The sequence below is a fragment of the Stigmatopora argus genome, chromosome 23, assembly GCF_051989625.1.
Source record: "Stigmatopora argus isolate UIUO_Sarg chromosome 23, RoL_Sarg_1.0, whole genome shotgun sequence".
In the NCBI taxonomy this organism is placed as follows: domain Eukaryota; kingdom Metazoa; phylum Chordata; class Actinopteri; order Syngnathiformes; family Syngnathidae; genus Stigmatopora; species Stigmatopora argus.
In genome coordinates this window covers 7811238-7830179 of record NC_135409.1, presented here as the reverse complement: position 1 = coordinate 7830179, position 18942 = coordinate 7811238, and the positions used below count along the sequence as shown (strand labels likewise).

The following is an 18942-nucleotide window of genomic DNA, read 5'->3' as shown; positions in this document are numbered from 1 at the left end:
CTTTGCACTCTGGGATGGGTTAGAGTTAAGGTTCATATGTGAAATTTGGCTGCCATCCCAGAGTGCAAAGTCTTTGGTGAGAAAACATATTTGCATGATGAGTATAGATTTCCAGATATGTCAGGCTGATAGACTAAGTTAGTCAATTCCACTGTGATAGGTTTATTATTAGGTATATTTTAATCAAAACAGAGAGACATCATTGACATACTCTAGCTACAAACTTGCAAGGAGAATCCCCCCTGACTTCGTCCTCGTCCCAGATGATTCTGAAGAAACCGAATAACACCATTAAGGTCATAAAACAACTGCCACAACAATTGCATATCGGGTCGGAAACCAAAAACAACTGCATACAAGGTGACCCGAGCGGATCGGAAACCAAAAACAACTGCGTAAGAATTTGCATACGTATAAGGTAAACAAAGCGACAGTATTTTTAAACAATATGCGAGTATTTTCGGAAGTTGATTCGATGATCGCCATCTGCCGGAATCCAAGTCAAAGCAATTTAAGAGTCCTTCGCAGATCTTCATTGCAAACTCAGATCAACAGTCCTCCTGGAACGTGGTGTCCTGTTCGGTCAATGGTCATGAAAACAATTAAATGGCCTCAAAAACAGCTGTATTATGTATAATATTGCACTGTCTTGGGTGAGTCCGAGTCCAGAGCATACTCTAGCACGCAAAATGGCGTTTCTTTCGTAGTGACGACGTCAATCAATCAATGACTCACGCCTGGTGAAATACATTCTCTCAAAAAGTAGGATTCTTCATCTCCAAGTCAAGAAAAGACACTATCAAGACACTATGGCAAAGAAACAAATATAAAAAGGGTCATCAGCAACAGCAAAAAAAATGAAGTATGGTTTTAAAACAAATCGGTAGAGATGATCTGGAAAGGAAACTGGCACATACCCCAAACAAAGGAGTGGTAAGATGTTACATTTCTGGTTCTGCGTGATTGGCAAGATGTTACATTTCGGCTTCTGCGGAAAGACGCAATTGAACCGTAAATGACACTCCCTTCATCAGAACATCATAATGGTCGTCAACAACAACAACAAGGTCAAAACATACCCCAAGCAAACGTTCTTGAAATCCCCCCGTGGGTCACCGAGCAGGCGTAGCTTTCTCCCTTCTGGGGGACGAAGGCCACATATTTGGTCAAATAGTATTCCCAGTCCACCTCGAAGACCATCTCGGACTGGTTGGCCGTCTGGATGGTGACGCCGTTCCTCAGGAGGTCCACTTGGATCACCGGCGGCTGGAAGTTGCTCACGTGACACAGAAGAATGTTGTTTTTTCCCAAGAATCCGGCGGTCTCCGTGTACACCTGAACGATAGGAGAGGCTGCCGGAGGGAGTCGGCTCTCAGAATTAAGTTCATTAATGGGACCATCCAGCATTGTTATTAAACCCGCTTCATTCTTAGCGTCATACTAGCATACCTGTCAACCTCTGCCGATAACTGCCCTTATAAATGATTATGATTCCCCTTACAAACCCCCCAAAAAACCTTACAAACACCGTACGACTCGTACGAGTCGTACGGTGTTTGTAAGGGTTTTTGGGGGGTTTGTAAGGGGAATCATAATCATTTATAAGGGCAGTTATCGGCAGAGGTTGACAGGTATGTACTAGTCGGTCACAAAATGACATCAGGAGGCTTCAACATTCAGAAAAATTCAAATCAAGTTCAACCGAAAAGTTATTCATTTTCATTTTATATATTCATCTTCAAATATCACCGAAATCCAAATGCTAATAAGTTACTCATGTCTTTAAAAAAAAAATTAAGCCTCAAGTAGTTCAGTCATTTAAAATCACATCAGGAAATCCTACTTTACATGTTTACTTACATTCTTTGCTCACTGATGATTCCAAAAGGAACAAAATTCCAACCATCCAGTAGATGCGTGCCTTCATGTTTTGTTTGTTTTTTCATGTACTCAGACATGTAAACCGAAGCAGAATGAGCAGAAAACTCACTTGCAATTCGAGATCTGCTTAAATACTCTGCAAAGGTGGAATGAAAACTCCGCCCACAGCAGTGATTTATATGTAGTTGCCATATATGTAGTTGTTTTTTTCTTTGAAGCCCGCCCTCCTTTTTTAACTGACCCACTTAATCATTAACCACTAAGTTCCTCCTATCATTATAATCCTACATTAAGAAAAAAAAAGTTTTTACACTCAAGTGTGTCCACCTCAAATGAATTATTAACTCATAAGTCCACTAAAATAATGTCCTATCAGTTGCCGACTTTTTTTTTTGAAAGAAATCTGCATTTTTAAACAAATACTTGTACCATCGGTTTGTAAGTTTGTTTCAGTTTGGTTACATTTGCGTCGCACCCATTAAGTTGGTATTTTTGTTCACTACTCACCACTCCTTTTTGTTGTTTGAAGATGATGTCATCATATTTTCCATTAAAACATGCACCAGCCTGTCGTCGCCTGCTTCCTGTCCGCTGCCCAGCCGAGGAGAATCATAACATAACCAAAACAGAAAACACTTGCACTCACACGGGGTCTAAATACACAGACAGGGGCGTTAAGTTATAGCATCTGACTACAACGCCTAAAACTATGTCTTATCTCGTCTAACAATGTAGCGTATTTAGCATCGGAGGAGACAGACCAGGGTTTAACGGGTTAATCTACAGATGATTTATTTTTGACAAATTGATCTATACCAGACATGGGCAAACTACGGCCCGCGGGCCATATACGGCCGGTTAGGCCTTTTAATCCGGCCCGCCGACGTTGTCCAAGTTATTATATATATATATATATATATTTTTTTTTTTTAATGCGGTCAAAATACAGGAAATCATTGGATGACCTGCATGAGTAATTCTGCCATCGGTTTTGTGATTTAGGAAAAATTGACAGCTGGTGTCATGTCCTTTCTCACAAGGCCTGGAAAGGGTTCCACAGGAGTTGCCGTTGGAACGGATTGATCTCCAATGTGACAAGTTCAACTTTCAGTCTCGGAGTTTTAGGCTTTATGAAGAGCAGCCAAATTTCCAAACATCCAGAAGATTGCACAGAGGATTCTGCTGTTATTTGGCTCGACATATGTGTGTGAACAGACCTTTAGTCTGATGAAAACCAAGAAAGCACCCCATAAATCCCAGATGAGTGTTGAGTATTTTCATACTTTAGTCCTTTTTATCTGTTTAGATTTCATATGTACTGTTAACGGATGCAGTTTTTATATGTATCGTATCTTGTGCTGACCCGGAGGATGAGAGAGACATCTCATTCAAATACCCTTTATTCATTGTACAAGCATTATTATAAGGGAACATTCTGTTCGCGTGGTCATTAAGCTGAAAACAAGTGCTTAATCATACAGTAGTAATATCTAAAAATAAACCCGTGTAGTATTGTAATGATTCAGCTGTAATAAAATATCTTATTAAAATATGACATATTTTAACCAGATAATCTAATGAAGACTATGTCATAGTTTTCATTAGATTATCTGGTTAAAATATGTCATAGTCTTCACACCTAAGCCCTGCTCCAAAATGTCATTAATCAGTGCCATTTGTTTAAATGTAACAGCCATTGAAGCTTGCAGAATCAAACTTAAAAATCTGGATTTGTAGACTTTTCATTGCTTCTTTGGCCTCCAGTCACATATTAGGATCTGGGTGAAAGTTAAAAAAAAAAAACACAAGAAATAAAAGCGTTTGAATTTTGCTTGCCAAGTTGCAGCGGAAGATTCCACTGCGATATAAAAGTCTACTCACCCCAGTCAATGTATCTGGAGGGAGTGGTCGAATGAGTGACCCGGCAGGCATACATGTCGTCCTTGGAAGGAATGAAGTCCACATGCTTGGTCAGGTGGAATTGCCAGCTTTTCTCGAAGCTCAAGTCGGTCTCAATGGCGTCTGTCATCTCTTTGCCGTTCTTCAACAACGCAATGGAGATGTCGGGTGGGTGGAAGTGGCTCACGTGGCAGATCAAGGTGTTCACGAGCCCGAACTGCCCCGGCAGGTGGCTGTATACGTTGACCGTCGGGAATTCTAGGTCGGAGAAACAATCGAGCACAAATACACTTTTTGTATACCTGCTCAAGTGAGCCTTCTATACGTACATAAAAATGCGCTGAGTCAAATCGAAAGCTAACTCTGTCTGCCTTCACTGATCATCAGTGTTTACATCACTTTCTGCTTTACCAAAAATGGAACACTATGGTATCTCCTACTTACGTATTTTGGAATCCACCTTGACGAAGCATAATGCGAAAAAAAAGAGAATTGTCGCGAGCTTCATCTTCAACAAGAGCAACTCTCTCTGCGTAAACATGAACGTAACTGAAAGTAGAAGTTTCAAACGATAACCCTCCCCCAACCTGTTGGTTAACTGACTCGCCCACTCATTTCCTTTGTTTTAGACAACGAGGTAAAAAGTTTGGCAGCATTCGGCAGGGTTTTCAATGTATGTTCCACAGCATTCTACTGCACACCTGCTTAACTGGTTAGTTAGGTTTAAAAACCGCATAGGAAAAACATGCAAAAAATGTCGCCCGTAAATGACGCCACAGTTGTTGGACATAGCTAGTATGACTTGTTTACATTTAGCGAAGAATTCAGATCGAATAATTTTGAAATATTATCCTGTATGTCGTATATATATAGATCAATGGTTATTCACGTGGGGTTTATATTGTATTAACTTTGCATATTAGGTGTCATAAATAACGTTTTTGTAGTGTTTAGCGTAGTTCTGGACATCGCAAATATCGCGAGAATAAAGGCTCGAGTTGAGGAAAGAAACATTTCATATGGATTTTTGAACAACATTGACCCCTATCGGTTTTATGTAGTGGCAATATTTTCTGACGGCAGCAAAGAATCTTCAATCTCTCGAAATATTTCAAGCAAAGTCATTGTACTTATAACTGAAAGTGTTCTTTATTTTGTTTGACATCCTCTCGGGTCTACCCTTAGAAAGGATGGGGGGGGGAAAGCTATGACACAGTTTGAGTGACATTGAATAGTACATCACCATGACTGCTTAAAAATAATAATAAATAGGAGCATTTGGTTTAATAATTCATTGGAATCCGCTACAAAACACCAAATCTCAGTCTGTCAAAGTCTAAAAACTACATTTATGGCAGGCTTTCATCACCCCCTTTTAAAAGTGTTCCCACATTTTAAACCTATTACCTTGGCCATCTTTCAAAAAACACAAAACAAGGAGGGGGAAGAAAAATAAAAATATCACACATTTAAGGCACATTTGGGATGTCTGCTGCAAACTGTTATGCACCAGCTTTGTCAACATTTGTCAGCATAAACCTTTCATACAACTACACTGCAAATACTGAATGCAACTTTTAATTCACTGCATTTAAAAACATGAATTAGGTGCATCTTTGTGTTGAGAGGTGCTGTAAGAAACAAACACATACACGCACGCACACACGCATAAAAACACAACCTCCCCAAGCAATTGTCTCTTCGTAGAGCTTGGAATATTAGAAATGATAAACTACCGATATATTTAGTTATGCCCCTCCAAGGTCATGATGGTATCAATTCGGGGTACTTTCAAAATAAGAGCCGAGCAGGTAGAATTAAAGGGGCAGAGGTAAATAACAGACACGACTCGTCCCCCAAAAAATATACGTACTGGATCACAAATGAAGCAAACCGTGGGCAAATGTACAAGACGTACTTGAGCGACTTGTGGCAGGAGTGGCGCGAGTTAAAAAGGGAAAAAGCAGTGGCTATCAATAACAACAAAAATAATGGGCCCGGAGGCTTGGGCTTTACTTTCAAGGCAGACCATTTCATAAAGCTTGTGCCGTCGTCGCCACGGAATTGACAACGAACGCGTCCTCTTCAAGTCTGCTCGTGCCTTCCCGGCGCTAACAATGAAAACATGCAGCAGCAGCAGCAGTCCTATAGCCAGTCCTTGAGCCACTGTCAACTTCAAGAGTTGCAGGACCCGACTCCTCGTTTCATCCGTTCCGATCTGGAGCGACTAGCATCCTGCGGTATTTTTGATATTAACATGGTAGAAAACCGACATTAGAAAAAGAATGGGAAAATACGTCGTATAGAAAAAGAAAAATAATACACAGGTCGGCTTTTCTTTTTTTGTTTTGTTCTTCCAAACGACCAGACGGGAGGAAAACTCCAACGCGGGTCTCATGAGAAGCCTGAGGAGTTTGCCGAGCCGTGGTTACGCGTGCCGGCCTTACTGTTCATGACGTTTGCGTGGAGGCCGGACGCCTTGAGCGGTGCGCTGCAGAACTGAGCTTGCGGGAAGCGCTGGTGGTAGCGGTCCAAACGCAGGTACTTCACCGTCACCAGCTTGCCTGCCCACGGAAAGACCAGGCGGCGGCATTTCTAAGTAGAAAAGAGCCCCCAGGTCGGCGGCCTTTGCGCTGACCTACCGTCAAACCAAGATCCATGGAGCGCCTTGAAGGCTTTCCCCGAGTGCTCAGCGGAGAGGCACTTCACGTAGACGCAGCCCTGTCGGCCAGAGGGAAGCCGTGATTGGACGGCGAGCGATTATTGCGCAACGAGACGGCGTTCCGCCGTGCCCGCACCTCTCGAGAGTTCTTGTCCACCGTGATATGGACGATGCCGTCGTTGTCGCTGCACTTTTCCAAGATGGCCTGGTGGATGGCCAGGTCCCAGTTCTCCCCGACCTCCCTAAAATAGAAAAAAAAATAAAAAAGACACTCGTGGGTCGGCGGCCAAGGAACGTTTGGGATGGGAGCCGGGCACTCACATGACTGGGTCGAACATGTTTCGGATCTTCAGGCACGGAGTCAGGCTGTTTGGCGGAGAGTTACGTCGATCCAGGGGGAAGGCTGTAAACCAAAAGGCAAATAATAATAATAACATGAATACCGTGTTTTTTTCCGCATATTGACCGCCTCCGCGTGCCCTTAAAAATCGTTGAATTTTATAATTTCTCTCGTATAAGCCGCCCAGATTCAAAATTAAAATGACAAAGTCGCTTGGCAATTGCTTGTTCATATTGTATCAGTTTTTGTAAGTATAGAAAACATCATTGTCATAAGAAACTTGCCCAGTTTGGTCGTTGTCATGGAGACTTGACACTGATTAATCAGACTTTGCCCAAAGTTTGGTCGTTGTCATAGAAATTATACTATACCGTTTTCCTTTATAAAGACTGACCCACTGTTCATTCAGAGAGAGTCGCATGGACAACAGACTGAGCGGTTCACAGCTGTTCGAGATCTCTCCCCATCCTGCAGTCTGGTAATAAACCTATTCCCTATTAAATTGATCTCACTCTTTCTTAACCTGTTCCTGAAGCTGTATTTACAGATCTATCAGGGAGTACAAATGTGTTACTTTGAAGGGAAAATCATCGCACGTGGGATTTCTGAGATACTGCGGTTTAGAGCATGTCATTCTGAGACTGTATGAATCGAAAGGAGCATCTGCTGGATTGCACATTATTTGCCTCAATATCATAAAGAAGTTAAATTCAAAAAGGAAGTAACGTCACAGTACAACCAGGATGTTGTGTGTGTGTAGCGGTCTAGTGTTCACCAAGTATCTGGGTGCAATAATAGCATGAGATACACATGACGCAGGTATCAAGGCTGATATTTTAATGATCGACCGCAAGAACTTGGATCAGGCTTAACAACTATTGGGATGTGCTAACATGGTAAACACAGTCTCATTTGTGCACATAAAGTAGGAGGATTACCCGAAGGTAGTAAGGCGCTTGGCTGCTCACCTTTTCCCTGCCAAACTTTGGAGGGGATGGACGAGGACTTGTCGCAACTGAGAGACGGCTGAATCCACCTCCAGACCAGGAAGTCGGACCCCCCGATTTTCTGGCTCTCCGTTCGAATTCTGGATTCGTTGGACGAGAGGAATTTCACGGCGCGCTCCCAGATGGCCTGCATTTTCTTCCTGCCAGTGAAAATCGGACCGAATGACACCAGCCCCGCTTCGATTTGCGCCGTCGCCCGACGGCGAACGCATCTGTACTGACCGATTCTGAGGCGGAACCAAGGAGTCTCTGACATGGGGGATGGGCAAGTAGGGCTGAAGATCTTGATTGTCTTGACAGGCCTCATTATGGCTCCTTAGGACATCTGAAGAAGGAAAACAGGAATTAAACGCCGGAGTTACCATGGCTTGTGACGACGACCTTCTCACCAATGATCCTCTCCACCATGTGATACATTTGCCTGGTTTCCTCCTCCTCTCTCTTCCAGCGATTCTTGACGTAAGACACCAGAGCCCAAACGCCGCCAAGCGCTGTGCACACAAGCACGTGCAAGCGCACGATTCGCCGGTTGAAGCGTGACTACGAAAGGCCACCTTGGCCTAGGGCAGGGGTGTCAAACTCACTTTGGCCGGCAGGCCGCACCTGCACTTTAGTTTAAGGCCCAAAAAAAAAGCTAACATAACGGCCACCATTGATGGCGGTAAACGCCCCAACCTTTTGGACTGGAAGGGGCGAACGGACGAACATCTCCCAGTCAAAATGGATGCCAGAACAGTCCCCGGCGGGCCGTATGTTTGACACCCCCGCGCTAGACGTCACGCGGAGAGCTTTTAGTCTTACCGGCCGCCAGGAGGAGGACTCTAGCGAAGACGGTGAAGAAAGCTCGGCGGAAGCGGCACGTGAACGGCATCCTGGGATGCGTGGATTCCAGCCCGGCCATTTCGGAGATGTCGGTAACGGGCTCGCCGGCGACCCGCCCGGTCAGCCTGCCGAGCCAAACAGTTGAGGGAGAACAGCTCCACCAGGGTAGACATTTCCAAGACGTCCCATTACCTAATGCCGACATCTTGACCGGTCCTGATGATCCATTCGAGTGATGTGTAGATCAAATCTTCAAATTTCTCATTCTGAGCCTAAAGATAGACAAAATTGACAAAATCAATATTGGGGCAAGTTTTTAAAAAAAAACTACGCCATTTCACGAAAAAGGACCTTCACGAACGACCATACCGTCAAATATTCTGAAACCTGGTCTATGGACAGACTTCGGTTGGGGTACTGCTGATCACCACAATCATGCTGGCCTGCAAAGCAGAAAGTGTTAACTACAATTCAAGCCTCCTTCCATCTTCTACTTTAGGTGGGGTCGCGTTCAAAACGACTCGACCACAACGAATAAACAACTTTTCCAACCCGCATGTTGATACCTACCAGCAATGAGTGCCAGGTGGTCATGGAGTTGGAGGAGCAGATTCAAAATGAGGTCCCGAACCGGTTTGTTCTGCCGACAGGAACACGCGAATCAGGACAGTGGGACGCAAATGGAGAACTAGGTTGGAAAAAACATGTACTCACATGTGCGGCGTCAAACTCGCTGCCAAATGGGTGACTTTTAACTGCAACCAAACACAAAATGACAAAGTAAAAACATGCTTTTCCGTGAGGCCACCAGCTCGCCTGCTTTCAGGAATTATTAGGAATATCGGAGATTTCAGTGCCTATGCACGCCAGTTGTCGCCACTTCCATCGCTAAATGGTACTGGACTTTGTCTGTGTGTGTTTGTCTACAAAGTTACAATTGCGGCCAATGGAAATGTGAAATTTCACTCGCCGCTCTGCAGCCAAATTTGAGCCGAGTTCTGCTATTCGTTGAGGTTCCCTCACCTCACTCAGACAAAACGAACGCTTGCGACACTGATGCCAAACGTGCATTTGCCATTTCCACGTCCACATGCCCTATTCTTGTGTGTGTGTGTGTGTCAGAACGATGGGTTGAAAAGGTGAAGGATACTTACTGACTCTACCCACATCGGACGCCCCGGTGCCCCTCATCCTGACGTACATGAGGCCCAGGAGAAGGAAGAAGAGGCAGGCAGCCGTGAGCAGGAACATGGACAGGTAGTGGGCGCTGAAGCTGCCGGAGGAGGCCACCCCTTCCCTCTTAAACTGCTGGAAAAGCTCGTCCTCCGGTGCGGCAGACAACTTCTCCTCTGTGGCTTTGCAGTAGGAGTGGTTGGCGGAGCTGTGGTTGGAGTGGTTTCCCCTGTAGTCGTGGGCCGGGCTGCCGGAGTTGGAAAATCGCGGCCTGAGGCCGACCCCGAAGAGACTGGCGCCTACGCCGTCGTCGGCGTGGTTGTTCTGATCCGCAGATTCTCCACGGTGGTTCTCCGAGAGCGACGCGTAGAGGGCCTTCCTCTTGGCGCCGTTTCCCGCTTCCCCCTCGGCTCTGCCCACCATGTTTACACTCCCGGGGACGTTCGGTGTTGAGAAGGCCGCCTTCGCGTGGCCCCGTCGGGGCTCCAGGCTAGCGCGCGGTCGGTGCCCGCGAAGGCCCCAAACCTCCTGTTCCTCCTCTTCCTCGTCGTCCTCCTCCTCGTCGGAGTGGGAGTAATTCCCGGCTAGCTTGCGTGTTTTGAAGTGCGACGCCCTACTCCCGTTTAAAGAGCGCGGGCACTTCTCTTCGCCCCCCTCAAATTCGTCCTCCGATTCGTCGCCAGCCCGTCCATCCGCTCCCAGAGCGGATTTAAGGGCGAATCCCCAGCCCGGGAAGCCGCGTCTCTTACCTCCCGGTGCCAACGTCGAATTGTTGCTGTTCAGCGGGCTCTCCGCGCCATGTCGACTTTTCTCTTTCTCGAGCTTTATCTTCGAAGCGGGGCTCCTCCAAGGCGCCTCGTCGCTGTGATTGGGAGCCTTCCTTTTCAGGGGAACTTCGGCATCCGACTCGTCCGAGCTGAAGCCGAGGACGGTGGACTTCCGGCCCGGTCTCCTACCGGAGTTCAGGTGCGTGACGTTATGGCTGGGCGGCCTGGCTCCCGCCGTGTTGCCGCCGCCGCCGCCGCCGCCGCCGCCGCCGCCGCCGAAACCGCTGCGGGTTTTGGCAGTTCCAAGTCCTCGCTGGTGCTCCTCGCGAAGCTTCTTGAGCTTTTTCAAATACACCGGCCGTGTGTGCTCAGTAACAGGACCCGGAGTGAAACCCAAACGCTTCAATTCGGAGTAAAGCTCCTCGTCTGTTAACTGCGTTGACGCCATCTTGGTCCAAATCTGGCAAAGGACTGTGGGGCGGAAGTGACGTCAACCAAGTGACATGCCGTCTTAAAACTAAAACTTTCCAATCATCTTTCCGTGAGCAAAAATAAATAAATCACCTCGTCATTTATACATTTTACTTCTATTGTATTCATGTATTCTAAAAATCTGTCATTTATTTTCTGCAAATTATTAAATAAATCAAACTAAAATGACGTCGTTTTGTTTGAATTGTCGGAATATGCGTTTCCCATTTAGCCCACTAGGTGACAGTAAAGCCAAGAAATATGTCATCGCCAACCACTAATCACACAAAACAAGAAGAGAGCGAAGCTGATTGGTTCTTCATGGTGTAAATAAGGAACGAGGAGCGGGCTGGTCCCCAATTGACATTCCTTACAAGAAATTCGGATGTTTTTTTTTAATTTATTTATAGTATACTGTTGACGTTCATTAACTAGAAAAATGAAACAAAAATACCCATCTAAAAATAAGACAAACGGAGTCAAGTACAGTGCAAGTGATCTAGTAGTAATATTTTGATTTGGTTTAATACTGCCAAGTATTACCATACAACAAAGCCCAACGCCGATATAAGTATGAGTACCACTAAAGAATGGAATCTGACATGAGGCAAAGAGATACATTTTTCATGTATAGCATTTAAATTCATTTTCAAAACAGGCACAAATGCAAAGAGATTACACTTCACAGATTACAGCACATCATATTTAAATCCCTTCAATATATATATATATATTTTCACCACTACTAAACTACCCAGCAATACCTAATTTGAGAGTTAAATAAGAGCAAAGAACAAAGGGTCAGCACCCGTAATACCTACCCCACAGACTCGTCCAACACGCCGTCGGATCTGCGAATAACTTTAGTGCTTCTTCATTGAGTCCAGGATTCGTAAAATGTGAAGGAAGAGGTTGACAATGTCCAGGTAGAGGTTGATGGATGCCAGGATGTGCTCTTCGGGAGAGAGTTGCTTCATCAACAGGTGGGTGTCGTAGATGATGAAGCCGCAAAAGACCAGCGCCCCCGTCCCGGCGAACAGCAATTCGGTGCTGTCGCTCTTGAAAAACACCTGTTCGGATAACATCAGCCCCCCAAAAAAGAGTTATGATCCAGAAAGCAAAAAAGACTTGAATTTAAAGGCACGTAGCCTTACAACAAAGACAAAATCATGAGCTGATAAAGAAGAGTTCAACGCACCCCCATAAAACTTGCTATCAGGAGGATCCACAAGAAGGAAAAAAGGCTGCAACAGAGCCAATGGCATCACGTAAATCCACTGGTGTATTTCTTAGCACCCATCGAATGGTAGCATAATTTTACGCTGACTCACAATGCACCCAGTTTGGTGAAATCCCTTTTGGATTGGAAGGTGTAGGCGGTCAATCCAGTAAACACAGCACAAGTCAGCAACAAGGATTGCAGGACAGTGGCATATTCATAGAATGTCACTGTGTAACGGAAACAAGGACAAAACAATCTAATTAGACTGTAGTATTTAAGAATGTGAAGCAGATCTGTAGTACTACATACAGGCTGTGGCCACGGAAACCGCCTCCAGTAAAGTCTGTCAACAAAACACATTTCAATTTATGCACAAAGAAGTCTAGGAAACGACTGAAAATGTGAACAAAACTTGCACTTAAACTCACTTACAAATACAAAGAGCAGATAGAGGTTGACTGGATGCTTGTGTCTGTAAATTGCCAAGACCGCTAGCAGGACCAGAGAGGCCAGAGCGCTTCCCAAAACAATGGCAGGGCTGCAAAAAGAACAAACAAAAACTCAGTCAGACGAGGACTAAAATCCCATCCGCTCCAAACTGCACCCAAAGGCGGCGCTGTCGATTATTTTCTCGTTATCCTGGGTTATTTACCTGCCATGGACAAACTCCTTGATGGTTTGAGAGAACATAAAAAGAGCGGACGTGCCTGTCGTCAAAAGGATCTGCAAGCTCAGTAGCGTGTAGACTTTGCGCAGAAAGTCTGGAAAAAAAAACTGCAATTAGCAATGAATGATGGGAGAGCAAACTGTATCAGAAAATAAACGAAAGCTATCTAAGAAATGGTCACACCCAAAGCGGAACAGTCCATGTCATGCTAAGCAAATTATAGTATAACATTGTTGACTTGTCCGGATACGTTCCTAACGTTAGCAACACCCATCAGCCTCCTCCAACAAGTCATTTTACATACATTTACCGATGTATAGCGGTGGTAACATCTCTGCATACGAGCTACTTGACCTACCCATACGTATCTGGACGGTGGCCGTAGCAACATTTGTGCCGTAGTTGAAGTCGTCTTCAATCGAAGACCTCGGGTATTTTTCACTGCTCATCGTTAATCTGGTCAAAATGTCGTCCACTCTGTAGCTACCTAGGTTGATTATTACCGAGAGGGCTGATTTGGAACTGCGACGCGCAGATATGACGTCATTTACGAAAACAAGGAACCTTTTTTTTAACCTTTATTGACAAAAAGAAATGCCCGGTGCCTAGCGTTTTATTAAAGTATTGTTCAAAGTTTATAAAAGTATAGTTCAGTCATTTTGATGAGAAATTCAGTTTGAATTCACGTTTCAATTCTCTTTTTTTTCTCATCGTTTTCATGCCATTCGAACTTGTTGTATTCAGTTTGATTTTAAATAAAGTTTATCAGAAGAAAACAAAACGGCTCGTGACCATAAATGGACTCGTTTTGGAATCGGAGTGGTATCAAAGTATCATTGAGCGCTTAACCAAGCGTGTCCGCTTGTTTTTGTCGCGTCGCCCGCTTCTGTTTGTTTTTGTTGTTGCCGTCACCGGTGACAGAACCTCATCGTTCGCTCGGTACTTTTCGTCTCGACCGTGCAGAATCCTACTCCCTCCTGGTATGTATATGTCGCCTTATTTATTCCCCCCAACTGACTGGAACCAATCGTTAAAGTCAGTGCGTGTGTAAGGGATTTTGAAATCCCGCACTTGGTCCCCCAAATGACTTGCATTTAAGGCTACGAGAGGATCAACGACAGTATCATTAACGGAATTGAGCGATCCCAGGGGCGGATTTTGTCCTTTCAAGCGTTTTCGAGCGTTGTCCATATGCGCAATATGACAGAGACAGAGAATGTATTTGAAGGGCCAGGTTAGGGGAGCAAGGGTGAGAAGCAATAAACCAGCACTAAAGTTCAGTTCTTTGTGTAACTCCGTCGCTCAGTCATGAATGAACCCTTACGTACTATTCCTTTTCCACAAATACCCTGAAATCTCTTCATAGCCAGCCTATCCGACGTTCAGTCGTCCTTCGTGTAATAATGCAATGATAAGGTCTGATCAGATATCAGAAAGTCGTGTCATATGATAGTCTGTGGTCATTTTTTGGGGGGGAGGGCTGACGCTTTACTTGTAACGCTACACCTCAGACACCATTTGGTCCTCCATTGCTATTCTGGAAATGCTAAGGTTAGTCGCATGTCGTGGCTTAGATAGCAAGTGTGTTGCGACGGGAGATGGTCGTCAAGTCAAAACAATAACAACGTTTGTCCAAGCGTGGTCGGTTCCAGTTCCTCGCTCTCGTAAATCTTCAAATCTGGCAAAATGGGTCAAGAATTTCCCCAAATCACCCAGCCTGCTCTCTTGACTCTGTAGTCCGATTGTCCCATGGCTGCCCCGCTGGGACGTGGCTTCCTCCTGGCCGTGCGACGTGTCGCCGGGCAAGGCCGCCGCTCAGTCTGGCCCCCAGCGGTGCCCGCCGTTCTTCTAGGTAGAGTCATTTTTCTTCCCACCTGGAAGCATTCCGCATTTCCCTCAATACTCAAAATCCAAACGGTCACCATCATCGGGCAAAGTCCAGGTGCCGCTTTCACATGACCAATGGCCACGTCGGCATAAGCGAACGTTCCATCTCGCGTGGCGGCGTCGCTCCGGAGAAAAGAACGCGATCGATGACCAAACAGGAGCGGAAATCAAGGGTGACGCCGTCTGTCGCTCAGGCTAACAAAAGTGCGCCTTGACCCGGTGTGTTGGTGTGGCTAAACAGCTTCTTGCTACCCGTCCGTTTTCCCTTCTTTTGAACCTCCAGGAAGACTTTAATAGTATTCATCAGCTAACATGGTTTTCGATTCTAGGTGCTTCTCAAAGGCGTCTCCCTTTGCTTTTGCCGTGTGGCAAGCGTGAACAAGGACAGCCAATAATAAGCTCGCTCTGTTCTGTCTCTCTCTCTCTCTCTCTCTCTCTCTCTCTCTCTCCTCTTCAACAAAGAACCGGCGAGGAAGGTCTTTTGATTCTAGCACCGGTGGGAGTGTCTGGCGTCGGCGGCCATGTCGGGCTTCAATCTGCTCCATCTAATCAGCAAGAGTCAGCCTGTGGCTCTGAGGTCCTGCAGTCTTCCTTCAGGTCCACTGACTGGGTGCCGTGTGCTCTGTCTCTCGCTCTCTCGTTCTTCCTAACATTTGGCTGGCTGGCATGCACCTCCCTAACGCCGCCTTTCTTCATTGGGATTCAAACCTGGCTGGCACCGTTGACGTCCCATTGTTACGATGGTAGGCGGAAGCACAAGCCTGGCGTAGAGCTTTCTGTTTATTCCCAATCTCCGTTTTGTGGGGCCGGCCGGGCGAGGGCGAATGTACAAGAGGAGAAACATAGAGGAGTCGTCTTGCGTGGCGTGGAGGTCGATATAGCCCAGAGGTCTGTAGAGGGATCCCAAGCATGGGTACAAGGTACGTGGTCCAGGCCGTGGTCGTAATGGTGGTCCAGGGGCAAAAACAAGAGGTACTGAAGGTACTTGACAGTAAACTGGTTAAGACGATCCAGCGACGTGGTCATGCTCTGGTTGGCTTAAATACTCCTTGATGTCTGATGAGCCGCACTTGCCATTGCTTAACCCATCAGTTGCCGGACCCGTGATTGGGTGACAGGAGCACAAACCCACCTGTCCGTTTTGGCGGGTAACCATTCGGCTGGAAAATAGGAAAGAACGCAAACGGAAATAGGGGCGAGCGAACAGTCCATCCAGTTCCGTTTCAACGAGGAGACTTTACTTTAGCTTTTCCAATAGCCGCCCCTTAGGAGAAAACCCTCAAAAAAAAAAACCCTCCCTACGCCTCAGCTCATCGGCCGATTAGCGTCGTCGATGGTCTCGCGTTCAGAGCGCTAACGGGGCCATCGGAACGCTTCGCCGCTTGGCTTCCTCGCGGCTTGCACGCACTGGGTGGCTTTGATTGGCACACTTTGGCCTTTGGCGCTTGCTCGATGATGGAAACCAAACAAAGAGATCAACTTCTCGCCACCATATTCCTTCTGAATGATCCGAGCGCTTTGGTCTGGACTTCCGAGCGTGCTAAACCGGTCTTTCTTCTAGGAGCCGCTCGGACCAAGAAGACATGGCCGGTGACCTTCTCTCGGGAGGAGATGAAGAAACGCCTGACGCCCCAGCAATATCACGTGACGCAAGAACGAGGAACGGAGAGGTGGGATGGAGGCCCTCAATGGGGTGCCTTATTTCTTTTTTTTGGAGTAGTCATCCTTAACTCATTTGCTATTTTGGCTAGTCCGCTAGCACGCTTTGATTGCTTTTCAATGCCATTTTTGGGATAACTGGTGAGCCACCTCATGTTCACCTTCTTCTCTTTGCATGTAGCGCCTTCACAGGAGAGTTTACGGACCACAAGGAAGAGGGAACCTACACGTGTGTCGTCTGTGGCGCGCCGTTATTCAGGTAAGTGCTCTGGTGTATAGCCCGACCGTCATTTTCATGCAAATGATAGAAGGCGATGTGACTAAAGCTCTCTTTTTGTTGATTTGTTTTAGTTCCAAATCCAAATTTGACTCGGGATCAGGTAAGCGTAACAAACGCAGACGATCCGACAAGGACTGACAAACACGCAGAACACAAATAGACGGACGTGGCTTGACGGGACAATCACAAAGACCTGGGTCGCACGAGAGGGAAAAAAAACGGGATAAAATCAATCCCTAACAGCGAACGAATACCAAAATGCGGGTTTTGCATTGGAGTTATCGACAGTCAATTTAGCAAGTACAGACGCTCCCCTACTTACGAACATTCAAGTTGCGAACAACGGTACATAAGAACATGTCTGCGAATATGGCATATGTCGAAAAATCGAGTACATCTTCCAAAACTAAGTTAAACTTCATTTTAACTTACGAACGAATTCACCCTACGAACGATCGCTCGGAACGTAACTCGTTCGTTAGTAGGGGAGCGTCTTATTTGTAGCCTTTAGCACCAAAGAAAGTGAACTGAGTTCCATTTTAGCCGCAACTGTAGCCATTGGAAGAAAGTTGGAAGTTTTTCCAAGGACTCGTTTTGACCGGATTGACATGCAGCCAATATGAACATAAAAGAAATGATATTCTCACCATCCACAACCATCACGCAGGTTGGCCTTCCTTCTTCGACCTGCTGAAACAGGATTCCATCGACGTGTCAGACGATTTCTCCTACGGGATGCACCGAGTGGAGACCACCTGTGGGCAGGTAACGACTTTTACGCACAGCCGATTGGACCGCCCTACGTTTCTATTTTGAAACCCCGTTACGGCCTTTGACCTTTGATACCCCCTTCGCCTTACCTCCAACATGAGTGTGGTTTCTCCGTTCTCTCGCAGTGCGGAGCCCATCTGGGACACCTATTCGACGACGGCCCCAAACCCACCGGGAAACGTTACTGCATCAACTCGGCTTCCTTGGCTTTCCGGCCCGGAGGGGCGGAGGCGGAGTGCTCCAGCTCCCCCGGCGCGGCCGCTGCTGCCGACCCTCCTCTCATCCCTAGATGAGGCCAGAAGAAAAAGCAGCAAAGCGTGATTGCGTGTTTGACTTGTACGCGTAGCATCCTACCCAATCAATAAGCCATCATTGCAAAGGACACGCGCACCAAATCTTTTCACTTTTAAAATACCGAACAAACGATCACACTGGTGTTCATCAATAGACAAGATGTCCTACTAGGTTGCTCTTTTTCACAAACGCGCTTTTACACATACGCTTATTTTTTTTTTTTTAGATAGAAGAGTATATTTGGAGTGTCCTTTGGATGATAATTGATGCTTTTAAAAGGATGGACTTCTAATCAACTGAATTTTCGTTGAAAATTGTCATGATGAATAAAGCAGCTTGAAGTCAAGTGATTGTTTCAGTTGTTGTTTTTGATAGATCTGAAAATACATCTTCAGGAACAGGTTAAGAAAGAGTGAGATCAATTTAATAGGAAATAGGCTTATTAGCAGACTGCAGCCCCCCAGAAATCAACAGGAAATAAGCCCAAATGTTCAGAAAAAAGTGACCTGAAAGTAAGGAAGTGGCGCGAACTCGCCAACGCTGTGCTCAAAGTTGATTTATGACGCGGCGAGCCCGTGTTTGACGCAAAGCGTGGCAGGAATGTCTCGGCCTTGTCGGAAACATTGGAAGAAAAACACCAGACCGTCAAAGAAAAAAAAGCACGCCGGCCTTTTGCGCTTTACTTCTACTGCTTTACTTTTGTTCGTTTTTTTTGCCAACGGCCATGTTTTTCGTGCAAAAATCCAAACATGTCAATCATTTGACGAGCATTTCCTTTACACACTATTTTCCCATGATGCAACACTCATAAAATGGCTCTCTGTGTTAAGTTGAACTGGTCAAAATGTACCTTTGATTGTATTCGCGCGTATCAACGTTGAACAAAATGGAGGAAGACTAAACTTAAAAAGTACGGCTATGTTCAATGAGGGTCTTGGCGGGTCTATTAATAGAAACGTGGATGTGTGTGTGGTGTGTGTGTGTGTGTGTGTGCGTGGAAGACCAGAAGGCTGTTGATGTCATGGCAATGGCCTGCACACTTTAAAACGTGGATTAGAGCAAATTTAAACATCCGCCCGGTCATGTGACCCAAAAAGGCCCCTAAATAGACAACTTCCAAGTGAGTGACATCGCTGAATG

The 18942-nt window shown here is 45.9% G+C and overlaps 5 protein-coding genes across 7 annotated transcripts; 1 reads left to right on the top strand and 4 right to left on the bottom strand.

Annotated features, from left to right (window-relative positions):
- Positions 1–138: 138 nt before the first annotated feature.
- Positions 139–2317, bottom strand: LOC144068755 (beta-2-microglobulin-like). The gene is made up of 4 exons (XM_077593512.1): positions 1861–2317; positions 1080–1352; positions 918–988; positions 139–807 (listed from the first exon to the last, which is right to left on the bottom strand). Exons 1-3 carry the CDS (start codon positions 1925–1927, stop codon positions 975–977), a joined length of 354 nt encoding a protein of 117 aa, XP_077449638.1. The 5' UTR covers positions 1928–2317; the 3' UTR covers positions 139–807; positions 918–974.
- Positions 2318–3263: 946 nt separating this feature from the next.
- LOC144068756 (beta-2-microglobulin-like) lies at positions 3264–4513 on the bottom strand. The gene is made up of 3 exons (XM_077593513.1): positions 4225–4513; positions 3763–4038; positions 3264–3659 (listed from the first exon to the last, which is right to left on the bottom strand). The coding sequence occupies exons 1-3, from the start codon at positions 4319–4321 to the stop codon at positions 3646–3648; spliced, it is 387 nt and encodes a 128-aa protein (XP_077449639.1). The 5' UTR covers positions 4322–4513; the 3' UTR covers positions 3264–3645.
- A 391-nt stretch (positions 4514–4904) lies between these two features.
- On the bottom strand, positions 4905–11044 carry lemd3 (LEM domain containing 3). Its single transcript, XM_077593511.1, has 13 exons — positions 9766–11044; positions 9326–9366; positions 9182–9251; positions 8981–9054; positions 8804–8883; positions 8591–8736; positions 8179–8280; positions 8012–8114; positions 7751–7929; positions 6764–6845; positions 6579–6684; positions 6423–6501; positions 4905–6344 (listed from the first exon to the last, which is right to left on the bottom strand). Exons 1-13 carry the CDS (start codon positions 10997–10999, stop codon positions 6175–6177), a joined length of 2466 nt encoding a protein of 821 aa, XP_077449637.1. The 5' UTR covers positions 11000–11044; the 3' UTR covers positions 4905–6174.
- A 476-nt stretch (positions 11045–11520) lies between these two features.
- Positions 11521–17457, bottom strand: tmbim4 (transmembrane BAX inhibitor motif containing 4). Of its 2 annotated transcripts, none has more exons than XM_077594097.1 (7): positions 17385–17457; positions 12897–13005; positions 12677–12782; positions 12554–12587; positions 12354–12471; positions 12221–12266; positions 11521–12092 (listed from the first exon to the last, which is right to left on the bottom strand). In XM_077594097.1, the coding sequence occupies exons 1-7, from the start codon at positions 17395–17397 to the stop codon at positions 11886–11888; spliced, it is 633 nt and encodes a 210-aa protein (XP_077450223.1). In that variant the 5' UTR covers positions 17398–17457; the 3' UTR covers positions 11521–11885. The 2 variants fall into 2 exon arrangements, with proteins under 2 accessions (XP_077450223.1, XP_077450222.1); XM_077594096.1 differs by lacking the exon at positions 17385–17457 and adding an exon at positions 13270–13466.
- Positions 13742–18148, top strand: msrb3 (methionine sulfoxide reductase B3). 2 transcript variants are annotated; one of them, XM_077594099.1, is made up of 7 exons: positions 13742–13891; positions 15261–15395; positions 16360–16468; positions 16639–16716; positions 16809–16837; positions 17405–17502; positions 17634–18148. In XM_077594099.1, the coding sequence occupies exons 2-7, from the start codon at positions 15320–15322 to the stop codon at positions 17799–17801; spliced, it is 558 nt and encodes a 185-aa protein (XP_077450225.1). In that variant the 5' UTR covers positions 13742–13891; positions 15261–15319; the 3' UTR covers positions 17802–18148. The 2 variants fall into 2 exon arrangements, with proteins under 2 accessions (XP_077450225.1, XP_077450224.1); XM_077594098.1 differs by lacking the exon at positions 15261–15395 and adding an exon at positions 14649–14763.
- The last annotated feature ends 794 nt before the right edge of the window (positions 18149–18942 follow it).

Excerpts from the sequence above, each read along its gene's own strand:
- LOC144068755 (XM_077593512.1), bottom strand. The coding sequence starts at position 1,927 with ATGAAGGCACGCATCTACTGGATGGTTGGAATTTTGTTCCTTTTGGAA. Across the intron at positions 1,353-1,860 it reads ATCATCAGTGAGCAAAGAAT|CCTCTCCTATCGTTCAGGTG; the intron begins GTAAGTAAACAT and ends TCCCTCCGGCAG.
- LOC144068756 (XM_077593513.1), bottom strand. The coding sequence starts at position 4,321 with ATGTTTACGCAGAGAGAGTTGCTCTTGTTGAAGATGAAGCTCGCGACA. Across the intron at positions 4,039-4,224 it reads CAAGGTGGATTCCAAAATAC|AATTCCCGACGGTCAACGTA; the intron begins GTAAGTAGGAGA and ends TCTCCGACCTAG.
- lemd3 (XM_077593511.1), bottom strand. The coding sequence starts at position 10,999 with ATGGCGTCAACGCAGTTAACAGACGAGGAGCTTTACTCCGAATTGAAG. Across the intron at positions 8,737-8,803 it reads GGTCAAGATGTCGGCATTAG|GCTGACCGGGCGGGTCGCCG; the intron begins GTAATGGGACGT and ends TTGGCTCGGCAG. Across the intron at positions 6,345-6,422 it reads CCATGGATCTTGGTTTGACG|GCAAGCTGGTGACGGTGAAG; the intron begins GTAGGTCAGCGC and ends TTCCGTGGGCAG.
- tmbim4 (XM_077594096.1), bottom strand. The coding sequence starts at position 13,360 with ATGAGCAGTGAAAAATACCCGAGGTCTTCGATTGAAGACGACTTCAAC. Across the intron at positions 12,783-12,896 it reads AAGGAGTTTGTCCATGGCAG|CCCTGCCATTGTTTTGGGAA; the intron begins GTAAATAACCCA and ends TTCTTTTTGCAG. Across the intron at positions 12,267-12,353 it reads TTCACCAAACTGGGTGCATT|CCTTTTTTCCTTCTTGTGGA; the intron begins GTGAGTCAGCGT and ends GCTCTGTTGCAG.
- msrb3 (XM_077594098.1), top strand. The coding sequence starts at position 14,661 with ATGGCTGCCCCGCTGGGACGTGGCTTCCTCCTGGCCGTGCGACGTGTC. Across the intron at positions 14,764-16,359 it reads GGTGCCCGCCGTTCTTCTAG|GAGCCGCTCGGACCAAGAAG; the intron begins GTAGAGTCATTT and ends TCTTTCTTCTAG. Across the intron at positions 16,838-17,404 it reads CAAATTTGACTCGGGATCAG|GTTGGCCTTCCTTCTTCGAC; the intron begins GTAAGCGTAACA and ends ACCATCACGCAG.